The 22,264-nt window shown below is 44.7% G+C and overlaps 1 protein-coding gene across 4 annotated transcripts in view; it reads left to right on the top strand.

Moving 5' to 3' along the window:
- The window catches only part of SH3BP5 (SH3 domain binding protein 5), an 85,861-nt gene that overhangs the window by 34,068 nt on the left and 29,529 nt on the right, over positions 1 to 22,264 (top strand). For all 4 annotated transcript variants that reach the window (XM_069088408.1, XM_069088410.1, XM_069088406.1 and 1 more), the window contains exon 3: positions 1,721 to 1,849. In XM_069088408.1, coding sequence (XP_068944509.1) covers positions 1,721 to 1,849 — 129 coding nt within the window. The remainder of the gene's footprint in view (positions 1 to 1,720; positions 1,850 to 22,264) is intronic.

Here is a 22,264-nt window from a genome sequence, read left to right as displayed (position 1 = left end):
TCTGTAAGATGGGGATACACCGGAGAAAGGAATGGTGAACCACTCCAGGAAAACCCCATGGACAAGTCTATGGAATCACAGAGTCTGACGCATCTGGATGACTGAATGACAATTTCATATGTATAAGGCGCTGCTGTACTGTGGGCCACATAAAGGTGATCAAGAGGGCCCTGCTCTCATGGAAGTTGCAATGCAGGAGGAAGGATGCTATGATTACATTATAGATACCTATAAAGCCAGAAAGCATGGAGTTAGGTCTATAGGAAAAGGGCAAAGACAAGGTGGTCTGGAGGTTCAGAGAAGAGAGATCAATTCCACTTGAGGATGGAATTGGAAAAGGCGCCATGACAAAAGGACCAGCATTCAAACTAGGCCCAGGAAATGTAAGGTTCCTACAGAGCAAAGGTGAAATTGGAGGAAGGAGAAGCATGTAAACAAAGGGGTGGAGGTGGAAAGTTTAGGGTGTGTTTTGGGAGGGGATAACAGTTTTTGGACCTGGACAGTTAGGCCATTAGTAGAGACCTTGAATGCCAAAGGAATTTGAATTTGCTAATTGAGGAGTTTTGTGACTCTGATAACAAAGTAATGCATCTGGCACAGAAGAGATGTGTACCTCTGTCAGCTGGCCCAGGGACTGTATTGGCCCCTCCCAATTGCTTGTATTTTCATTCCTGGTATTCGTTCTCCTTACGTCCTCCACATACTTATTATACAAGTGCATCTTGTTTCTGCCGATAAGATCGTATGCTCCCTGATGCAGGCAGGGACTTACATTTTTGTTGTCTCTCTAGCACCTGCCATAAGAAGCATAGCTATTGTCCATAGTCAGGATGGTATGATGGGACCATTGCTGCCTCCCCAGAGAGCCGTGAAAAACCTACAAATACCAGCTCAATAAAGTGGTTCCTGCTTATAAGGAACTTCCATTTTTCTTTCTAGGGAGACAAGATGAACACAGAAGAAACAGCTTAATAAAGGCTCAGTCATTTGTCATTATTATTACTTTTGAATGGGGAGGGGGGTAAGAGTGGGGCTTTTAATTTAAAGGAAATTCACAGTAAATTCCTCTGAGAGGGTTTTTTTTTTGGGGGGGGTTGTTTGCTTGGTGGTGGTTGTTTTGATAAAGGAATGAATCGAACCCCTCCCCCATCCCTTTCCCAGTTTAATTACATCATAGGGTTGGTATGACTACAGTTGCCTCCCCTCTGGATTTTTTTCCACTCCCTCATTTCTGCCCCCTGATTCTTATGTCTCCCATTTGATCTCTCAGCTGAACCTGTAGGAGATTGTGAGACTTGAGGTCCCCCAAAGTCACCTATAAAAGTTCCTGCTCCTAGGAAAGGTCCCTCCCACGATTGGAGTCCATCTGGCACAATCCATATCAGAACAAGCTTCTCCTCTGTGATGGAGCTGAGGAGCAGCCGTCTTGTCTTTGAGGCAAGCCCACTCCACTCTGGGCCACCTCCAAGTGCAAGGACGCTTTCCCTGACATCAAGCCCAGAGTTGCCTCCCTGGTCAGACCTTTTCCCCTCCTCATCCTGCCCTCCACGGCCAGGCAGCATAAAACGAGGCCCCTCTCCTTTGGATGGTCCTTCCATTTTCCTCTTGTAAACCCCGATCTTCCTATATGGGATTTCCCTAAAGCAGGGCGTGCTGCTTAGTTCCCTCTCCTCTTGAATCTAAACGGTATCTGACAAACCTCTTGTCTCCTTGACCACAGGATGCCCGCCAGAAATTCCGCTCTGTTCTGGTAGAAGCAACAGTGAAACTGGATGAACTGGTCAAAAAAATTGGCAAGGCCGTGGAAGACTCGAAGCCTTATTGGGAGGCCCGGAGGGTAGCCAGACAGGTAAGGAGTCACGTTTACCCTGCCTTCAGATGCTCTTCCCTCTGCTGCCCTGAGAATCACCATCTGTGCATGTTTTATTGATATTTAGTTTTGACTGGACCTCTATTGATAAATATATATCTTTTTAAACTTATTTTTTATTTTTTAATTTCTTGCTTTTTGGAGAAGAAAGGGCAGGGCAACTGGGGTTAAGTGACTTGCCCAAGGTCACATGGCTAGTATGTGTTAAGTGTTTGTGGCTGGATTTGAACTCTTAAGTGGCTGAGGCTGGATTTGAACTCAGGTCCTCCTGACTCCAGGGCCCGTGCTCTATTCACTGTGCCACCTAGCCACCCCGATAAATATATATCAAAGATACCATTGTTCCTATTCCTCCCTGGGAGGGTCATAGGCTCTGATTTCTAGTAGGATCTGTGATGTCCTTGGTATAGGGAACACTCTGTACCAAGTTATGACTTACAGTCTGGGTATTCTGGGGCTTTGTGAAGTTAAGGGACTTGCCCAAGGCGATAGGATCATCCTTTTAAAACCGGGAGGGATTATATTGTCTTTGGAGTCCAATCCCCTTGTTTTACACATGAGGAAACTTGATGCCCAAGGAGGTGAAGGAATTTCTCCAGGGCCTATGAGATCAGAGATTTACACCTGGAGGGGACTTTATTAACCATCGTGTTCTATTCCTTGATTTTATAGGTGGGAAAACTGAGGCCCACTGAGGTTAACTTGCCCAGAATCATACATACCATATAGGGCAGAGGTGGGTCAGCCTGGGTCCTCCAGATTTTGAAACTAGCTATACACCTAATCGGCAACAAGCCTTCTCTGCTTAGGACTTTAAAGACAATAACCAATGGAGCTCTTTCCTCTAAGGAAGATGAGCCCTTGACATGTGTAAATATAAGAAAGAGCCCTAACTTTGGGCAGCCATGTGGGCGCCCCACCATCCCACTCCTCCCTTCTTCGGTGGCTCCCTCCCCCCATCGTTTATCGCTTCTCCATCAGTGAGTGTGTGTGTGTGTGTGTGTGTGTGTGTGTGTGTGTGTGTGTCCCTTGCTATTAATAGGACTGTAGACTTTGGCATTTGGATGACCCCGTTGTGGGTACATTTTTGTCATCTGAGTTGATGACCAGATACACTTCCTTTGCAGCTGGGCCCGCTCACGCAGGCAGATGAACCTACCCCAAGCTACAAGGCTTGTTTATTCCCCCCGCCCTTTTTTTCCCCTAATAATTGCCTGTCAGGCAGAAAGAGGAGTGGTGCTTCTTCCAGATCTCTTGTCCTCTTAATTGGGTTTGGAGTAATTAGTCATTTGACTCCCTTGACACCCAGTGGCATGTTCTCCCACCACAAGGAAGTACCCAAAGTGCTCTGGGCCCAGAGTGGAGGAGGCAGTGGAAAAAACCAGGAGAATGAACAGCAGGCACCAGGAGTGTGAGTCTGTACTGTTTGCTAATTGCCTCTCCCCATTTCTTGGGGAAAAATTCGTGCTTTATGAAATTGATAGGTGTCAGAAAGAAAACGTGACCCATCCCTTGTATCTCTCATTTATTTCCTCCATATCAGTTCATACGAGTCTTCCTTTGATCAACAACTTTTTAGCAATAATCATTAATACAGAATTGGAAGGAGCTGAGAGGTGCTGGAGGCCAGAGGGAACAGGGTCAGAGAAACAGGCCCAGGGAGATTCAGTCACTTCCTCAAGGTCATAGAGCTAGTGGGCACTAGAGTCAGGAGGTGGATTCCGGGACCTCTGATTTCAGAATCTGCTGTACCATGCTGCCTCCCCAGAGAGAGGGGGAAAATGGCAGGCCCAATGTCGTGATCTCTGCCTTACGGAAAGTCCAAGCTTTCTGTCTAGGGAGTGAAGAAGACCACAGATGAACAGTGTTTTTGGCTTGGAATACGACTACCCAGGCTTCCTGACTTTTCTTCGGTCTTCCCTCTAGCTCCCTAAGCACAGTTCGCATTTTCAGAATGTTCCATTAAGACCCAAATCAATAGGTGTTGGGAACTCTTGGAAACTTAGCCTCGTCTGAGTTGTGCTAATTTGAAACTGTAAGTTAAGAGTACTGGACCCACTGGCCTCAATTTCCTAGGCAGCAGAGTGGATTGAATGCTAAACTTGCAATTGGGAAGGCTTGAGTTTGAATCCTGACTCAGACTGGACCTCAGTTTTCTCACTGGTAAAATTAAAGGGTTGAACCTGATAAAATCCCTTCTTGGACACTTATTCATACACTTAGTCTTTCTCAGCCTCAGTTTCCTGGCCTGTAGAATGAGGGGGCTGTACACCATGGCTTTCAAAATCTCCTTCCCGTCCTGTGATGCTTGTCTCTACCAAACCTCTTCAAGCTCACCTTCTTTAGGCCCATCTACAGCTGATCAATTTCCACCTTGTGAAAATTTCTGCCGACTTTTGGTAAAAGGTCTTGGCGTGATTTTGATGTCACTTTAATGTGACTTTAATGGAGTCCATTTTGTCTCTTAAGTCCCTTACTTTAATCAAGGGATGGGTGGGGTGGGGCAAGAATCAAGGCACCCAAAAGACTGGCTTCTCAGACCAAAACATTCACAGTTTGCTTTGGAGTCGCTGACCCAAGGAAGCCCTGTTATGTCTGGTCATCTCTGTGGAAGCCGCTTAGCCACAAAGGCCTCTTAGGGCCTTCCCCACATGAAGGCACTTTTACCCTCTCTGTGCTCAAAGGGATGTTTCAGGGGCAGAGAGGGGGAGGGGGTATATGGAACCACGGAAATATCTGAAGAGGATGTTGAGGGACAGATGGGGAAGTGGATTGAGCCACTGAAACGTTGGAGGGCTTGGGTTATAAGCACTCTGGGGAAAAGTCGAAGGAACTGGGGGTTGGTTAAGGAGGAAACCAAGGAAGGATTTGATGGTGATAAAGAGCCAAGTTTGTGGATAAAGGATGTCATCAGAGAGCTGTGAGGCCAGAAGACTCAGCGTACAGGAAGAGTAAGGCGTGACTGGCAGGACCGTCTGTAGGTCTCATTGATACTCAGTAGTGTTGGGGTATCTTTGAGGAAGGCCACCAGCCTGTTGGATAGACTCCCTCAGGAAGGAGTTACTTGGAAGACGTGGACAAGAGGTGGCCAGGATGGGCGGCATGAATGGGGAGGGAGGGAGAATGCCCTTGATGTGCCCAGCTATTTTCCATGACACCCCCCACTCTACACCTCCTAAGAAAATAAAAGTAGGAGGAGATAAGACTTGGACCAAGAGATTCAGCTTAGACTTGAGGGAGAATCTCTCATCTGTAAGGGTTATTCAAACCCCAGAATGCATTACTAAGGGAGTCTATGCAGTTCTATTTTTCTAAAGGTCTTAAAAAAAGGAGAAGACAGTTCCTTGCCTGAGATCACTTAAGCAGGGACCTGCCACTCGCTTTACTGAATCTTTGTGTTGGCTTTGATGAATCCTCTGATCCATCTCCTGGGTATAACATGGCAGCCCACTGCCCTGTTAGGGTATGGCCACCATACTGAGATGTCAGCCAAGGTCCTGTGGTGTAGAGGACGGGACTCTGAATTTGGAGTCCGAAGACCTGGGTTCAGATCCCGACTCTGCCCTTTCTATCCTCTGTGACCTTGGCCAAGTCACTCATCGTCCTTGGGCCTTGGTTTCCTCCTCTCAAGTCCCTTCTTGATCTAAATCTATGCTCTGGGGATGATGACACTGACAGTGACGACATTAAGTGCATCACGGCTCACAGAGCACTTCCACACTCATTCTCTAATGTAGACAGGCCAGGTGCCCTCCCCATTTCCCAGGTGGGAAAACTGAAGCCTAAGGAGGATAAGGGACTTGTCCAGGGTCATGAAGCTAGTAAAGAGTGGATGTGGTCCTAGAGCCCAGGTTTTCTCGTCTTTCTTCCTGCTGCTCCCGGTTGGGTGGGAGTTCTTAATCCTTTGTATGCCATGGACCCCTTTGCCATTGGGTGAAGCCTTTGTAGAATAAGGTTTTTATGTACTTGAAGGAAATAATAAATTTCAGTTAGAAGTTAGTGAAAATAAAGATGTGATTTTTTTTTTAGTCCTAAGTTCACAGACCCCTGAAATCTCTCCATGGACCCCCAGTTAAGAAGCCCCGCTCTCATGCTGCTGCCTTCTTCCTTATTTCGTGGCCATCCACCATCCACAGGATGGCTCCAGTGTTTCTCCACTTTTGCTCACATGTGAGAAGGATTGTTTCCAGCTTTGGACCTTGTGGCAGGATAGGGCAGGAAACATGCTGGACAAATCCTGTTTTTTTTTTTTCTATTTCTTTTTCGGTGAGTACCCATAAATTCACCTGTCTCAGAGATGGCCAGACTGGTTGACGCCTTCTCTGAAGTATGACGCTCGCTCCTCTTTCCCCGGACCTCCAGATTTCCTTTGGCTGTGGCTGAGGCAGAGAAAACTGGTACGGAATGGGTGCCTGCCAAGTGGGAGACAATGAAGAGAGACAGTGACGGGTCCTCTCTTTTCTCCTTCCTCCTTCCCCCTTCCCCCTCAACCCTCCCCCTCCCTCATTCTCTGCTGGCAGCAATGATTTGGTGATTACTAAATGTAATTGGAAAGCAAATGAGCCATCTGGCTTAATGAGATGGATTTCAGGGGCCCAAGGATGACTCACCTTTAACTGGCAGTGAGTGAGATGGAGGGAAATCCTGCTCCGACCTCCTCCTCCTCCATTACTCTCAGAAAAGGAAGACAAATGCTCACCGTGCCCTTCTGTCTCCTTGACAGACCGGGAAGAGAGTGAGTGATGTCCAGGGCGGGGATGACTCCACATGACCTCCTTGCCCTTGGTGCAGGGAGCCTCATTGTCTCCATTTCCTGCCGTGGGAGGGTGGCCGAGGAAATTGCAGGCAGACTGTGCCAGGGGAGGGAGAGGGCATGAATACCACAATTGATCCTTAGAGGTCTCGGGGGTTGGGGTGGGGAGTGGCCTTCTGTGCAGACTCACAGGGCAATGCATCTTCCTTCTGTCTCCTCCTGGCAGATTGGGCATAAGCTTCACTCCATCACGCCCTGGGGTGGTGCCAAGTGGGCTGCTGGTTTCTTTCCATGCCAGGCTTTTCCTTTGTGTCGTTGCTTTTTGTCTGTGCAGTTTTCAAGAGTTTTAAGCATACTAGAGCCTATACTTCAAATCTAGGTCCACTCAGTCTCCTTTCTGCCATGTTCCTGCAGCTCAGCACGGTGCCTGACACTTTCATGTTTGATTGATTCAGTGATCCTGTGCTGTTGAGGGAGAGGTATTGAATTAAGAGTCAGGAGACCTGGGTTCATGTTCTAGCTTCCCACTTCCTAGCGCTATGATTATGGACAAATTACCTATCCAAGCCTCAGTTTCCTCATATGTGAAACAGGAATAAAAATAACTTTTAATCTCTTTCTCAGTGGTTGTTGGGAAGGTACATGTGAGAGAGAAAGAGAGAGAGAGAGAGTGTGTGTGTGCGCGTGTGTGCGTGCGTGCGTGTGTGTGTGTGTGTGTGTGTGTGTGTGTGTGTGTGTGTGTGTGTAGAGAGAAGGGAGAGACACTGGGTTGATACACTTCCCATGTTGCTGAGCTCCCACTTGAGGGGTGAGGAGAGGACACTAACCACCACAGGCATCAGGGGTGATATGTGGGAGGTGGGCACTCCAGCTGAGCCTTAAAAGGGGAAGAAGTCAGGACCATCAGTTTCCCTGTAGTATGGAGGACGGAAAGGCTTATTTGAAACAAGACCTCTGAGTACCTAATAATCTTTCTCCTTCACAACTGCCTTTGTTCTCAATTTCCTGGGCTCTCTTTCCAACGTCCTAATTGTTTTGAAAAGTTTTATTGGGGTCGTTTTCTGACACCCTTCTCCCATCTTCAGACTATCTAGTTTATTTTCTCTTTCACAAATAAGAATAGTTAAGCAAAACCAGATGAAACTAGGTACTATGTCTGTCAATATATACAGCATTCTGTACCCGTAGTCCCCCATCTCCAGTGAAAAGAAGGGAGTCCATTTTTTCATCTTTTCTCTGGGGCCAACATTGGTCCCCAAAGTTATGTGGCAATTAGCTTTTCATGTTCCCATGCTCTTCAGTTATGTTACTAGAGTAAGTGTATAGACTGTTTTCCTACTTCTGCTTATTTCCCTCTGGATCAGGATGTACCGGTTTTCCCATGGTTCTCTCTGAATCCCCTCAGATTTATTGTTTCTTCGGTATCCTGGAGTTTTTGTCCTCCTTTCATCATTGATCCCTCTCTATCTGCCATCCTTTTCATTTACTCCACTGAATGCCTCACATCTGAGTGGTTTTTCTTCCTGTCTCCCTTCTTCAGAGATAATTTGGGGTAAGCGACATCCATCTGGCCCCTGTGAAAAGCCCCTGATGGGGCTCAGACTTGACAGAGACTTTAGGCTAAATTACTTGTTCGAATTCAGAGTGATTTATCTTAAAAAAGGGGAACAGGACTCTTAGTTCTGTTCTGGGTGTCCTAGAGCTCCTTCCTGCTCAGAGCTGAAGGGGCAGCATTGGGGAGGGGGGTAGGCTGTCTGCCAAGAGTAGGCTTGTTGGCCCCTTGTGTGTAAGTGCTGAATGCATTCTCTTTCTGCCCATTATGGGGGTGTGCCTCTGTTAGGATCTGGTTAATGGTCACCACTTGTTTGAATCTCACACATATATTTGACTGATATTATAATAATGATAGCTAACATTCCTATAGCACCTCCTATGTGCTAAGCTATTTACAGATATCTGATCCTCACAATGGGTGCTATTATCTCCATTTTACAGATGAAGAAACTGAGGCAGACAGTGGTTAAGTGACTTGACCAGGATCACACAAATAGTGTCTGAGGAAGGATTTGAACTCTGGTGTTCCTGACTCCTACCTACATTAATCTCCCCTTTCATAAAATCTAAGGTTTTTGAAGGCAAGGACTGGGTTGGGTTTTCTTTTTTTTGGGGGGGGGTCTGTATCTGTATTTAATTCAAATTCATTGACTGATGTGATGTCTCTCTGAGTCCCCCCCCCAGCCCCCATCATAGTTATTTGAAGGAGAGACAGGATGCGAGGTTTCATTCCAGTTCTTAAAGGAAGCTATTCAACATTTCTGTCCTGTTTTAAAAATACTATTGATTTTCAGTAAAAGGATAACATTTGAAATGGATTTATTTCTTCTCCCCTCTCCCCAATATAATTAATTGGATCATTTAACTTTTCAGTAAGGAAACATTGAGAGTTGAGGTTATGTATTTTAGTGGCTTCTTTCCCTGCTAGGCTTTCCTGTAATAAATATCTCAAATATTTATGATAAATAAACAGGTATAAATATCTTAAGATGGAGCTGGCCCATGGGAGGATTTTGAAATGGATGGAGTTGCTTCTAGCACCCATAACCTCTCCTGTTCTTGGCTCTTTCACCCTTGGGAGTGTTCTCAAGAGCCTGCCTTGAAGAATGAGTGGGAGGAGGAAGTCAGTCTGATCAAATGCCTAGAGAGCTAGGTTCAGGGCCCTCTGGCACTGGCTGTTCAACCCTCAACAATCCATGCAAATTTACAGAGTGGCCAGCAGCTGCAAGATGGTGAGTTTCTGAGCAGGTGAAGATGGGGTACTGGACCTGGAGTCAGGGAGACCTGAGTTCAAATCCAGACTCAGATACTTACTAGCTGGGTGACCCTGGGCAAGTCACTTAACCCTGTTTGCCTCAGTTTCCTCATCTGTAAAATGAGCTGGAGAAGAAAATGACAAATCACTCCAGTATCTTTGCCAAGGAAACCCCAAATAGGGCCACAAAGAGTTGGATGTGATTAACAGCAACAGACTGAGTTTTCTTGGGAATTCCTTACACTGAAGAAATCTCAGATCTGATTAAATAAGGAAACAATGAGAAGTTGAATATTAAATCAATTAAAGTCCTGTGGGGCAGCTGTGACATTTAGTGGTGGGGTCTGGACCAATGAAAGCCAAGGACTAGAGAGGTCTTTAGTTAGGACTCTCTGGCTTTTCCCAGGGTTTTAGGGTTCCAAGGCTATAGGTGTGACTAAGGCTGGTGCGCATCCTGCTGAGTATACCCTAAGCACTCTGGCAGTGCTTGGTAATTAGAGGTCTTCTAGTCTTCAGACAGAACCATACCTAAGTCAACACATACAAATGAGCCTTCATTCTATGTTCACAGTCCTGGAGAAAAGTGTAGTCTGGTAACAAGGGCACTGAGTCCAAGAACCTGGGTCAAAATCCTCCCTCTGATACTGACTGTGTATTAAGCAAGTCCAATCTTCCTGAGCCTCAGTTTCCTTCTTTGTAAATTGAGGGCTATTGGGATTCTGTGGTCTCTGAACTTTCTTCCAATTCTGGATCTTTGATGCTATGACATTCCATAGCCTCTTTAGAGAAATCTAGTTTAACTTTCCAAGAATGATCTCTGACACACACACTTTCCAGACTTGTCATTTCTTATACGTTTTCAACCAGAAGAGACCCTAAAGATCCTTTAAGTCATCCTCTCCTTTTAGGGGCGAGGCAATATGGTGACCTAGAGAGACCTGTTCAAAGCCACACAGCTAACTAAGAGGTGACTAAGTTGGGGCTTGAGCCTTTGTCTCTTCCCATCTCATCACAATAAATCTGTGCATACCCACAAGATGCCTTTAAAGTCTATAATTAAATGAACCCTAAACTAAGATTCAAAGTCTGTTCTCCCCATTTCACAAACAAGGAAATCGAGCCTTCTCTTTATTAGGCTAAATGACTTACATAGTTTTCATCTTAGCACTGGGATTAATTTCTCTATGAACTACCATCAAATTCTTTACTTCTCTTTTTTCAGGTATGGAGTCCAGCACTGTACTCTCCTACAGTTCTGAGTATTTATTTTCTGCTGTTCCCTTAGGAGACAATCTGGATTTAAATAACTTAAGAAGAAAGAACTAATAATAGTATTGTGTGGTGCTTTAAGATTTACAAAAATTCTGCATCTCATTATATCTTTACAACAACCCTGGGAGGAGGTAAATGCTATTATTATTTCCATTTTGAAGAGAGCAAAACTGAGGCTGAGATAGATATTAAACACCTTGCCCTTAATCACATAGCTAGTAAGTATCTGTGGCTAGATTTGAATTCAGGTCTCTTGTCTTCTTACCCCTAGTCTGCCAGCCCCATGTGTATTCTATAGACCCCTTTCCAGGAATGCGTTAAACATTTTCCCCCAACCCTTTAAAAAAAATGAAAAATTTTAAAATACTGAGAAACTCTCTGCCCTTTTCCACCATTGAATCTCCTGGTGTTCTTTGAGGGTCAGATTAATTTATGTTTCAGTAAAAGGGCTTTTCAAACTCTGTCTCAGGGAACTCCCTCCACCTCTACCCCTGGGAGACTCCTCTAGGGCCATATTGTTGGGAAGAGAATGCTTGGGGGTGCTTTTGTGTGGTCATGGTCAGAACTAGAGAACACTGTCCTCACTTCAGATCCTAAAGTGGTGCCGTAAATGGGTCACTGGACCCAGAACACTAAGTCCCACCTTCCACCTGGGCAAATCCCTTAACCTCTAGATAACTCGATGAGCCTGTGATCATTTGACCTGTGTGACCTTGGGCAAATGACATTTCCTTCCTGAAGCTCAGTTTCCTCATCTCTAAAATAAGGGGACTGGAGTAGATGGCTTCTGAGCTTCCTTCCCTCTATTAAATGTAGCATTCTGTGATCCGAATGGCCAAGGTTGCCTTAAGCACGAAATGGTTTTCTCTTTAGTTGTGAGCTTGCTGTTTGTTGAGTATAGTGGTTTGGGAACTTGAGTGATGAGCACAATATCGTTAGGATGGATATGTGGCCTCGGAACTAGGCCCCAAAGTCCCCTGAGGTGATTGGTATTTGTTGAATTTCTTACCTCTCCCTTTGTGTCTGGACTGGAACTCAGGTCTGTAGAGTGTGGTGAACTTTGGTGCCTAAGTTGTACAGAGGAAACTTTGTCCTTTTCATTTTCCTATTGTTTTTGCCTCCTGGGATCAAGAGTAAACATAAAGATTCCCCCAAAGAGACTTGGTTGGGAGGTGAAGAGGAATGCAGACCATGTCTGTGGCATGTCATTCATTCATTTAGCAAATGTTGGGTGTCTATTCTATGTGTGGTCTGAATGTATCCCCCACTATGGTAGGCCCAAGATACAAAAATGTATAAGACATAGCCCTCTTTTCCCATTGCTCCCACACCCAAGGAGTTTGTAACCTACCTTGTAGGCATATCATATAATCCAGTGCTTGCTGCAACTGGCTAGGACCCTTTTCGGAGTCTGGGGAAGTAGGTGCTATAGAAATGGTCTAGTTTGCAGGTTCTAGGCATGTTATAAGAGGAGGAAAGGTGTCTGGGAAATCATGACTGGCACTACGAATTCTTGCAGACCTAGTAGTGGTATTAGTGGGTCAAAAAGTAGGCACGGTTTAGTGACTTGGGGGTATAGGTTCAAAATGCTTTCCAGAATGGCTCGACCAAATTCGCAGCATCTCCAACAGTGTATTAATGTGCCAGTCTTCCCACAAGCCCTCCCAACATTTGTCATTTTCCTTTTTTCTCCTCACTTTCCCAATCTGATGGGTGTGAAGTGGTATCTCACATTTGCATTTATTTGGATTTCTCTAATGGTTAGTGATTGGGAGCATTTTTTCACAGGGCTGTTGCTGGCTTGATTTTCTTTCCTAGAAAACTGCTTGTCCATAGCCTTTGCCCTTGTTATATCCTTTTATCAACTGAAGGAATGGCCCTATTCTCATGAATCTGAATCAGTTCCTTATATATCTTGGTCACGAGACTTTTATCAGGGAAACATTGCAAAGACTTCCCCCCCTTCTGTTAACCCACTTCTCTTAGTTTTAGATGCATTGATTTTGTTTGCCCCAAAAGTCCTTTCCAGTCCTTTGGGGCCTATGTGGCTCCCTTAAGGCTGAGGAATGGTAGGAAAAATCTCCTTCACTTACTGCCTTGGGCAGGTACAGAGTGGGATGGACTCTGGTGGGTCAGAGTAGCCTCCTTGGTTTGCTTTTTTTGTGTACTTTTGCCCTCTGTAGGCAGCCTTCCTTGGCCAGAGCCTGTCAGAATCAGCAGTCTCTCTGCTGACCTCTGTGACCTGGATTGCAACAGAACCCTAGGCTTTTGAACATGCTGTACTAACTGGGGACATATTTTGTTCTGCAAGCTTTCTTTTTTTATTGAGGACTCATTTCCATTAATGCCTCTTGGCATTTAAAAGTGTGTGTGTGTGTGTGTGTGTGTGTGTGTGTGTGTGTGTGTGTGTGTGTGATCATGAAAGATGGCCTTTATAAATGTGTCAGGTTACTGTGGGTCACTGCTGAAGTGACAGGAGACAGCTTGGGGGAGGGAGACTTGGCCATCCAATAAAGTAGGTCTCCATTTGACCATGAACAGAAGATATCAAATGTCACAGAAGGCTGGGCTCAGGAAAATGAAGGAGGGTACAGGGAATCATAGTGAGTGATGGAGGGGGAAGCAGGAACTATTTCTGCCTGGTGCCTGGAATGGCTCCTCTGTCCAAGTGAAAATTAGTAAGTCAACAACTCTATACTGAGTGATGCCTGCTAAGAATGACAGCTGACATCTGTGTGGCCTTCTCAGGTTTGTGAAGTGCTTGGCCGGAGCTGCTTTCTTTAGTCTTCACGTTACAGATTTTATCTCCTTTGAGGGAAGTCTGCTGTTGGCATTATCATTCCTTTTTACAGATGAGGAAACTGAGGCTCAGAAGTGATTTGCTGTGAATCACAAAGATGACAACACCAGGCACATGAAAGTGTAAATGGTAATGTGCAAATTGGATAACAGAAGAACCATACCTCCTCATATACATGCACACACACACAAATAGCTGTTGTAGGATGTCAACATAGCATTAACAGTAATGGTCACATTATCTTACATTTATGGCTTTGTACTTCACACTGAACATCTCATTAAGGGGCCGTCTATCCCCAGTGAGTATTATAGATTGTGTAGCATAGGTGAGCTCTGGGGCCCCTCTCCCAGTGTGAAATGTCCTGGTTGGTCAGGTCCCTAGGTCAATCTTTCCTGGGGATTTTAGGATTCTGGTGAGGGGCAGTGCTATTCATTCTTCACAATTGACTCTTTTCAGTGTCACCCAGTTGATATTGCCTCAGTCCCGATGGTTAATTGGTATCAAGTACGTCTTGTAAGAGGAATACTTACTGAGAAGATACAGCAAGAACAAAAGTGCACATTTATTCCTGTGCACCACCTTAGTCCTTCCGAAGGACGAGCTCAAATGTAAGAGGCTTGGTTCTGTCTCTTCGTTCAGCTAAGAGATGGCAGGACCAAGCGAGGTTGCCATGCCCAGCCTGGGGGGCTGGGGAGGCTGCTGGTGCTTCTCTTCTCTCCACCCTGAGGCTTACAAAAGCTCTTGCCTCAGGCACCACCAGGAAAGAGAGGGATCCAGTTCTTCCCTTGTAGACTTTTGAATGCTCACCCAGGAGCCAAATACAGAGGCTTTTCTCACCATTTAGTTAGTGATCAGGAAACAGATAAAGCCTGAAAATCCTCCAAAATGAAGAGAGGACCACCCCATTACATGTCATGATATGCTATCAGAGGCAGACTTGCCCAACGTGAGTTGGCAGCAGGTAGAGACTGTCTCCTATGCTCTAAGATCTGATTGGTCAGCCCCTCCTTACAATAGTAAATGTGTAAGTTCAGAGGAGTAAAAGCAAGTTAATTAAGATTTCCCTGAAAGATCTATAGGTATCTGCATTATATGCCATCAGTTTTGGGCAGGAACTGGTTCTACTTTTTTTTTTTTTGCCTTTTGGAGGGCAGTTAGGGTTAAGTAACTTGCCCAAGGTTACAAGGCTAGTTTTTTTTTTTTTATGTGTGTGGGTGTTAAGTGTCTGAGGCTGGAACCGAACTTGGGTCCTCCTGACTCCAGGGCTGGCACTTTACTCACTGCACCACCTAACCATCCTGAACTAGTTTTACTTTATTCATTTCTACTTGGTGTCCAAGAATGGGATTGAAAATCTGGCAGTAGCCTAAAATATAGGAAAAAACAAGCTCTTTGCCAGTGATGGAGGGTACCCAGCAAGGCCTCAAAAGGATGTGTTTGTCTGGAGTCTTGGAAATCTGATCAAAAGAGCTATAGACAAAAAGGAAGAGGAAGGGAGAAAACTCCACCAAGCTATAGACTGTGGAGAATGGTTCCATGGCATGAATGGTACCAGTTGACCAACCCAGAAGTTCTCAGGAGACAAATGTAAAAGGGGGGGTTAGTAAAGCCCATTGTCTCAAATGCCTGTGGATAAATGCACAGAGTATAGGCGATAATCAAGGAGGTAAATTTGACCTTAGAGGCATCCATCAGTGAGACTTGGTGGAATCATTCAATCATCATTAAACCATTAAGCATCTACTATGTGTCGGACATTGTGCTAAGGATACAAAGAGAGGTAAAGATAGTGGCTGCCCCGTGTGGCTCTGGATGGGCAGGAAATTGGGGGGTTAAGGGCTGGCAAAGAAGAGCTAGCTTTGTATATTACATAGATGTATTCGTTTGAGGAAATCCAGGAATAGGTATTGCGGAAGAAAAGAAACCTGCTGCAGATTACTTAGGTGAAGATCCGTGGAGGCTGAATGAAAAATTATTTTCTCATGGGAATATATCACAGACCCCCTGGTCAGAACAAGAAGATAGGGTAGAAGTCTGGGAATGAGATCTGAAGTCTGACACAGGGACCTTGCAGTGAGTGATGGGAGACTGACTATATGAACATATGTTTATTATGTTTCAGTTCATTGTAAATTAATATGTTCGATATAAATTCTCTTTGCCAAAAACAAGGCAGCTAGAAATTTCTGAGTTTGCCTAAATGATAATTTCATCTTTAAAAAGGTGGGGGAACCAGAAAGGGAAGAGGAGGAAGACTTAATTCTGGGTCTGATTCTCTCCAGGAGAGAGGAAGTGGTTGCTGGGGGTAGAAATGATGACTATCTTGAGAGTCCCTTTAGATTGTGTGATAGAGGAGGGTAAAAGTGGGCATTATGAGACATAGAGGAAAGAGAGGTTCTCATGGGCTAACACTCTTCAGGGGAAGGGGGTCCAGGAGGAAGTGAATGCTCTAGGAATGGAATCCTGAAGTCACAAAGAATTCCAATGAGAAGGACAAGAGGGCTGTCGTTTGCAGGGACTAATGCAGGTGCCCAAGGCACCGGGGCAGTATAGATTCCTGGACTTGGAATCAAGAAGACTTGAGTTCTAATCATGCTTCATACACTTATTAGCTGTATGACCCTGGCAAAGTCATACTCTTTGTAAATGGGATGAGAACAGCACCTACCTTTTACAAAGTTGTTGCAAGGCTCAAATGAGATAATCTGTATAAAGTATTCTGCAAACCTTCAAGTGCTATATAAATCCCGGCACATAGTAGGTACTTAATAAATGTTTATTGATTGATAAGGTTAACACTTGATTGATCAGGTAGCCCCTGATAAGGTTAATCAGCCAACCCAGATGGGGTGCTCAAAAGACTGATTAATACTTGTGATTCCCAGGCCACACTATTGGCCATAACCAACAGATGCTGGAGGTAGGGAACAGCGGGAGAAGGAAAAATGTTGTTCCAATTTTCAAAAAAGAGAAGAGGCTAGAACCTGAAAACTATAGATGGGCCAGTAAACTTGACTTTCATCACCAGGAAAACTCTTGAATATACTTTTTTTTTCATTATATATGCATCTTTTAAATGTTTTATTGATGTCATTTTTCTTACTTTCATTCCTTAATATATTCCCTCTCCCCCGACCCCCCACCAACTAGACCCATAGCAGAGAGCCTTTCCTTATGGTTGTTCTGTCCTTGTTCTTGAAGAGGACCAAATGACATCCCTCTGCTAGAGTCAGGTCTCAGTGTGTACGACTGGGGCCGATCAGACCAACAGGAGCTTGGAATGCTCTATCACAGGTCAGGCACAAATAGCCACATGAACATTTGGGGTTGATTCTCTAATCCTGCGTTTCCTTTGATCTGTTTCAATTCTGCTTTGCTCACAGAGCACAGCACCTTCTCTGATGTGGGCACGCCATGCTGAGTGGTCCTGTGCCATTGTCTTCCAAGTCACACAATCAATTCCTAAGTTCTTAAGAGAGACCTCGAGAGTGTCCTTGTATCACTTCTTCTGACCACCATGTGAACAAGAGATGGGGGTGCTAGTGGTGGAAAGGAGTTCAATTCAATTTAATAAACATTTATGAAGCACCTCCTATGTGTCAGGCACCATGCTAAGTGTTGGGGATACAGAAAGAGACAAAAGAGAGACCCTGCCCTCAAGGAGCTAGCTTATGAATAAATGAACCAGCATGTCTAATGAGTCTGCCAGCGGAAGGAAGAAGCCACATTTTCTTCCTTTTCCTTCAAGGCTGAGCTTGATTCATGACAGTTACATGGCATTTTAGAATGTGTTATTAAGGAGATGGATTTGTTAATATTCAGTCCTTGCATAGTGTCTGACACATAGGCACTTAATAAATCCCTGTTGATTGATCTGGAAAAGAGAGCAGTCATTACAATGAGCTGCTAAGGCTTCATCAGAAACAGGTCGGGTCAGACGAGCTTCATTTCCTTTTTTTTTGACAGCGTTGTTCAAGTAGAAGGTCAGAGAAATGCCATGGAGATAGTTTAACCTAGATTTCAGCATTTGCCAGTCTCATGCTATTCTTTGTAGAAAAGGTGAAGAGATGTGGGCTGGACAGTAGTGCAGTCAGAACCATTAAGGACTTGTCTTTAAACCTGTTGCAATTCATCAAAGTAAGCTCAGAAGGAGGGTACCAGTGGGGTGCCCCAAGGACTCATGCTTGGTCCTGGGCTAAATGTTTTTGTTAATGCACTTGATAATTTGGATAAATTCAAGAGTGGCAAGCTTAGCAGATTTGCATGTCACTAGTGACTGGCCCATAGTTGGTGATTAATAAATACCTATTGACTCGACATTCAAAGCCCAGGAAGTAATTATCCCTAATGCAGTAGATGACAGAGTTGGGCTTTAGTAAGCCTTTGGCAGGCAAGAACATTGGGCTGAATCTAATGAGATGAAATTGAGAGAGAATTTAGCTTCAAAAACTGACTTCACAAGTAGAAGTGAGGGAAGTATGGTTAGACAGCAGGTGAACTGAAAATAATCAGGGGGCTCTAGTGGACAGCAAGCTCAATGAATCAGCAGTGAGATGCAGTAGCAAAAAATGCAGTGTTAAAAGAGAGGAATAAGGAGCTGACGGTCTCCTTGTCCTTTCTGATCTAGAGAATGGTGGCAGCCACCATTTTAGGAAGGTCGTCGATATGCTTGGGAACCTGAGCATAACCTGGACCCTAAAGGACCCTGAGTCTATGCCACAGGAGGACCAGTTGGAAGAACTGGGATGTGAAGACTTGGGAGGGACATAATTGTTTTCTAAAGTATTGAATAAAGAATATGAATTTGATGTATTTGGGATTTGATGTGTTTGGTTTGACCTCAGAGAGCAGAACTGGTAACAGTGGGTAGAAGTTACAAAGAGGCACACCTAAGTCCAAGATAGGGAAATGTTTTCTAATGATTCGAGCTATCTGAAAGGAGGCTTGGACTGCCTTGGGAAGTGGTGAGCTTCCCCTAGCTCAATTTCTTCACCATAGGTCTGAGGACTGCTTGGCAAGGGTCACCCAGAGGGAACTCTTTCTTGTCCTACTCTGAAATGTCCTGACTCCTGGATCCCAAGTGTATGTCAGTCACCTGGCATTGGGCTCCCATTTTAGCAGTCGTCAAGAATTTCATACTGTCACATTGACCCAGAGGATCTCCTTTTGTGGACTGCTTCCCCATGTGGGAGTGAAGGTGATAGTGGCTGAGTAGACAAAATGACAAAAGGAATAAAAAAAGCCAGCTGTCATTTTGGGGCTTCTGGTGGGGGGAGCAGTCAGAGGCTCTTTATTTAGTCTGTAACTGGTAGATGAGTTTTCCTTTTCCCTTGGAATTCCAGACTGAAATCTCAAGGGTTGGAGGAGACAGCAAAGAATTTTGCATCAAGGAGAGAGGTCTGGGTTTCTTTGCTGTTACTCCCTCCTTGGGTCTCTCTCAAGTGTAAAAGAAGAAGGGTATAGAAGTTTCAGGGGCTGCCTCTTATGAATTTTATTTGAAGAGTTGAAGATAATGGGAATCGAGATAAGGAAGGTTCATAGACCTAGAGCATGAAGGTACCTTAGCGCTGATGGAGCCTTATTTTATAGAAAGGGATGAGAATCTAGAGACCAGGCCATGTGCCTGAGGTTATTCCAGGGAAGTTGGGTGTAGAGCCTTGGTCCTCTGATTTCATAGCTGATGAGCTTTCCCCTGCATGGTCCTGTGAAGAATGTGTCTCTGTGTTCTTATCACTGTCAGGCTTTCTTTCAGCTCACCCCTTTCTCCCTCCTCTTGCCATCTCTCTATGTAGTTCAACTGAGTCATTTGAGTTGACCCCTTTAAGGTCAACAATCTCCTCCCCTCCTACCCCAGATCCTCTGTCTTTTTGTCTCTGTGCCTCTCCCTAACTTCTTCTGTCTCTGTTTTTTTCTCCCAAGTAGATGTGTAATAGATGGCAAATGGCCAGCCTTATACAACAAAATGTGTGAAGAACTTTCTAGTGTACTGCTCGCTTCCCCCCACCCCCAATACCAAGCTAGGGGGCTAAGGACTGACAAAGTGCCCTTCTTTGCTGTGTTTTATGACTGTCCTGTCTCTGAGATGGAAGGATAGTTAACAGCCTTAAACCAATTTACTTTATCCTGTTAAAAAGCAATCCCTAAATGGAAAGAGAGAGGCACACTGGAAGGACAATACATTCTAGACAGGGAAGGTCTGACTTGACGTGTGTGTGTGTCATAGAGTAGACACCTACCTTCTCTCTGTTGGCTTCCCCAATGCCGTCTTGATGACAGAGAATTTTGCTAGGGTTTGGCATGCCTGACTTGATGCATTCATTTTCTGAATGACATTGGGTGCCCTTGTAGAACACTCATTTAATTTCTTAAAGGCCTAAATTGGATTTGAAGGGATTTTGTGTTTATGTGGCTCTCCCTCAGGAAATAGTTGAATCGATCAGTTTACAGAATGCTGACTAGTCATTCATCAATGGCAAATGGCAGCTGTAAGATGTAGGCAAGCCAAGAATTATTCTTCTCAGTATCTTAAGGCTTGGTCCAGTCTTTATTGAGGCAGGGAATCCAGCTTGGGGCTTTGCATTTTAGAAGAGGTATGGAGACGATGGCAAGAAATCCAGATTCTTGTTTTATACAAACGAGTGAAGATATAATGTTACTGAGAATTTGTGGGAATAAGTAACAATAAATTACAACAGTCATATAGTGCTTTGGGGTTTGCAAAGTCCCTCACATGCATTATGTCTTGATCTTCATAACAAACCTCCTTTTACAGGTGAGGAAATGGACACAAGGAGAGCTTAAAGGTTGGCTCACTTGCCCAGGGTCACAAAGGGGTGAGTCAGGATTTGAACTCAGGTTCTGTTGATTCCAGTCTATTGGGAGGTATGCCACATTCTTGAGGGACTAGTGTCAGGAAAACATCTCGATTGGCATAAAGATAGAAGAAGGGAGGTATTTGCTCATGAGGACCTGATTTAGGTGAAAATTCTAGAACAAGTTGTTAAAGGAGCAGCTTGTAAATATTTGGGAAGGGGAGCTGTGCATTTAGTGTGTATTAAGGGGAGTCATGTGAAAGAAGGCTGCAAGAGTAGGTTGAAACCAGTTTGTCCAGCCCCTTTAAAGGCCAGGCTGAAGACACTGAAGTCATGCTGTATGGCCTGGAGGCAATGGGGCGCCACTGGGAAGCACAGATTACTTCCCTGCTCTGAGCCTCAGTTTCCCCTCCTGCAGAAGGAGGTTAGAAAGGCCCCTTTCAGTTCTCTGATACTACTGTGCTTGAAAGACTGAGATCCTGAGGCCTGGTGTTCTCCCCCAGAAAGAACAGGTGAACACTGGCTTAGGTTAGCATAGAAGAAAACCATAATTTACTGAGATTCAGGGAAATGCCACCAGAGGAGAAGTGCTCACTGAACACCAAGGGCTAGGAAGGTTTAGGAGTGCATGCTGATCTGTGTACCTGAGAGTCAGCATGGAGCATTGGATGGAGTGCCAGCCTGGGGCCTGGATTCAGATCCTGCCTCTTCAACATATTGGCCATATGACCCTGGACAAGTCTATTAGGTAATTCTCTAAGCCATTGGCAGAGGGAGTTTCCTCATCTAGGAATCCCCTATCCCACTGAAATCATATTCCTCGTCCCTTTTTATGTTCACATCTCCCATATTGTCTATAAGCTCCTTGAGGGTAAAGACCAGGGGTGGGGAACCTGCAGCTTCAAGGCCACATGTGGCCCCCTAAGTCCTCAAGTGCAGCCCTTTGTACTTTGACAAGAATTTGTTCTGTAAAGTTTGGAGTCTGTCAAAGGGCCACACTTGAGGACTCAGAGGGCCACATGTGGCCTTGAGGTCACAGGTTCTCCACTCCTGGCAAAGACTAAATTGGTTTTGTCTTTGTCTCTCCAAACCTAGCACGGTGGCCAACACCAATTAGCTGCTTAATAAATGCTTGTGGATGGATTGATTTGGGACCAGAAAGTGTCTCCTGAGGGAGGATAGAGAGGCCTCAGTGGTAAAAGGGATAAGATTTCAAGGCAGGTGTCCTCATAGAGCAACAAGCAAGGTCTAGTGGTGGTTTGTGGGGCAGCCAAGGAAGAAGATGAGCTGCTTGTAGGAATAGGAAAAGGCATTATTTTAGGGGCTTTGTGGGAGAAAGGAAAATCCTGTAAAAAAAAAAAAGACCCAGGGAGCAGAGATTTCACTAACCAGAGGCAGGGGATCCTTGATGAAAAAGCCAGATACTAAGGAAGCAGCTTGGCATAAAGTATTCATTGTGAATGCCCTTGTCTCCAGCATGTTCAGAAAACATAGCCAATTCTTCCTTCTTCTCTGAACCCAAGTTAGATGGGTGTGCGGGAGCCAGCTCATATTGGCAGAGAGGGCTGATGGTTAAATTTTCAGAGTGAGCATCTATACCTGAGAAATTGGCAAATGCCATAAATTAGGATTGTCTCATTGTATGGTTAGCTGTCTAGGCTTGAGAAAGCAATGAAGAAAATATCTTTAATATTAATTGAAGTAAGTAATGACTAAATATTAATGCAGAGTAAATTTTAAAGTGTGTTAAAAAAAAGAAAAGAAAAATCTAGCAAAGACAGACCATGCTACTCTAATCTTTGTTTTTTTTCCAATGTCCAGCGTGGAGTGCAGTGCTCATAGTTGGTGCTTAGTAAATTTCTACCACTAAATTACTAATTTTATTAGTAAAAAAAAAAGTTTCTAGTCTGAATCTAGAATAGATTCTAGAGTTCAAGTCCCATGG

The sequence above is a fragment of the Petaurus breviceps genome, unplaced genomic scaffold, assembly GCF_028583685.1.
Source record: "Petaurus breviceps papuanus isolate PSGF00001 unplaced genomic scaffold, PetGlider_PUasm1.0 185, whole genome shotgun sequence".
NCBI lineage: Eukaryota > Metazoa > Chordata > Mammalia > Diprotodontia > Petauridae > Petaurus > Petaurus breviceps.
This window is presented reverse-complemented; position numbering and strand designations above follow the sequence as displayed.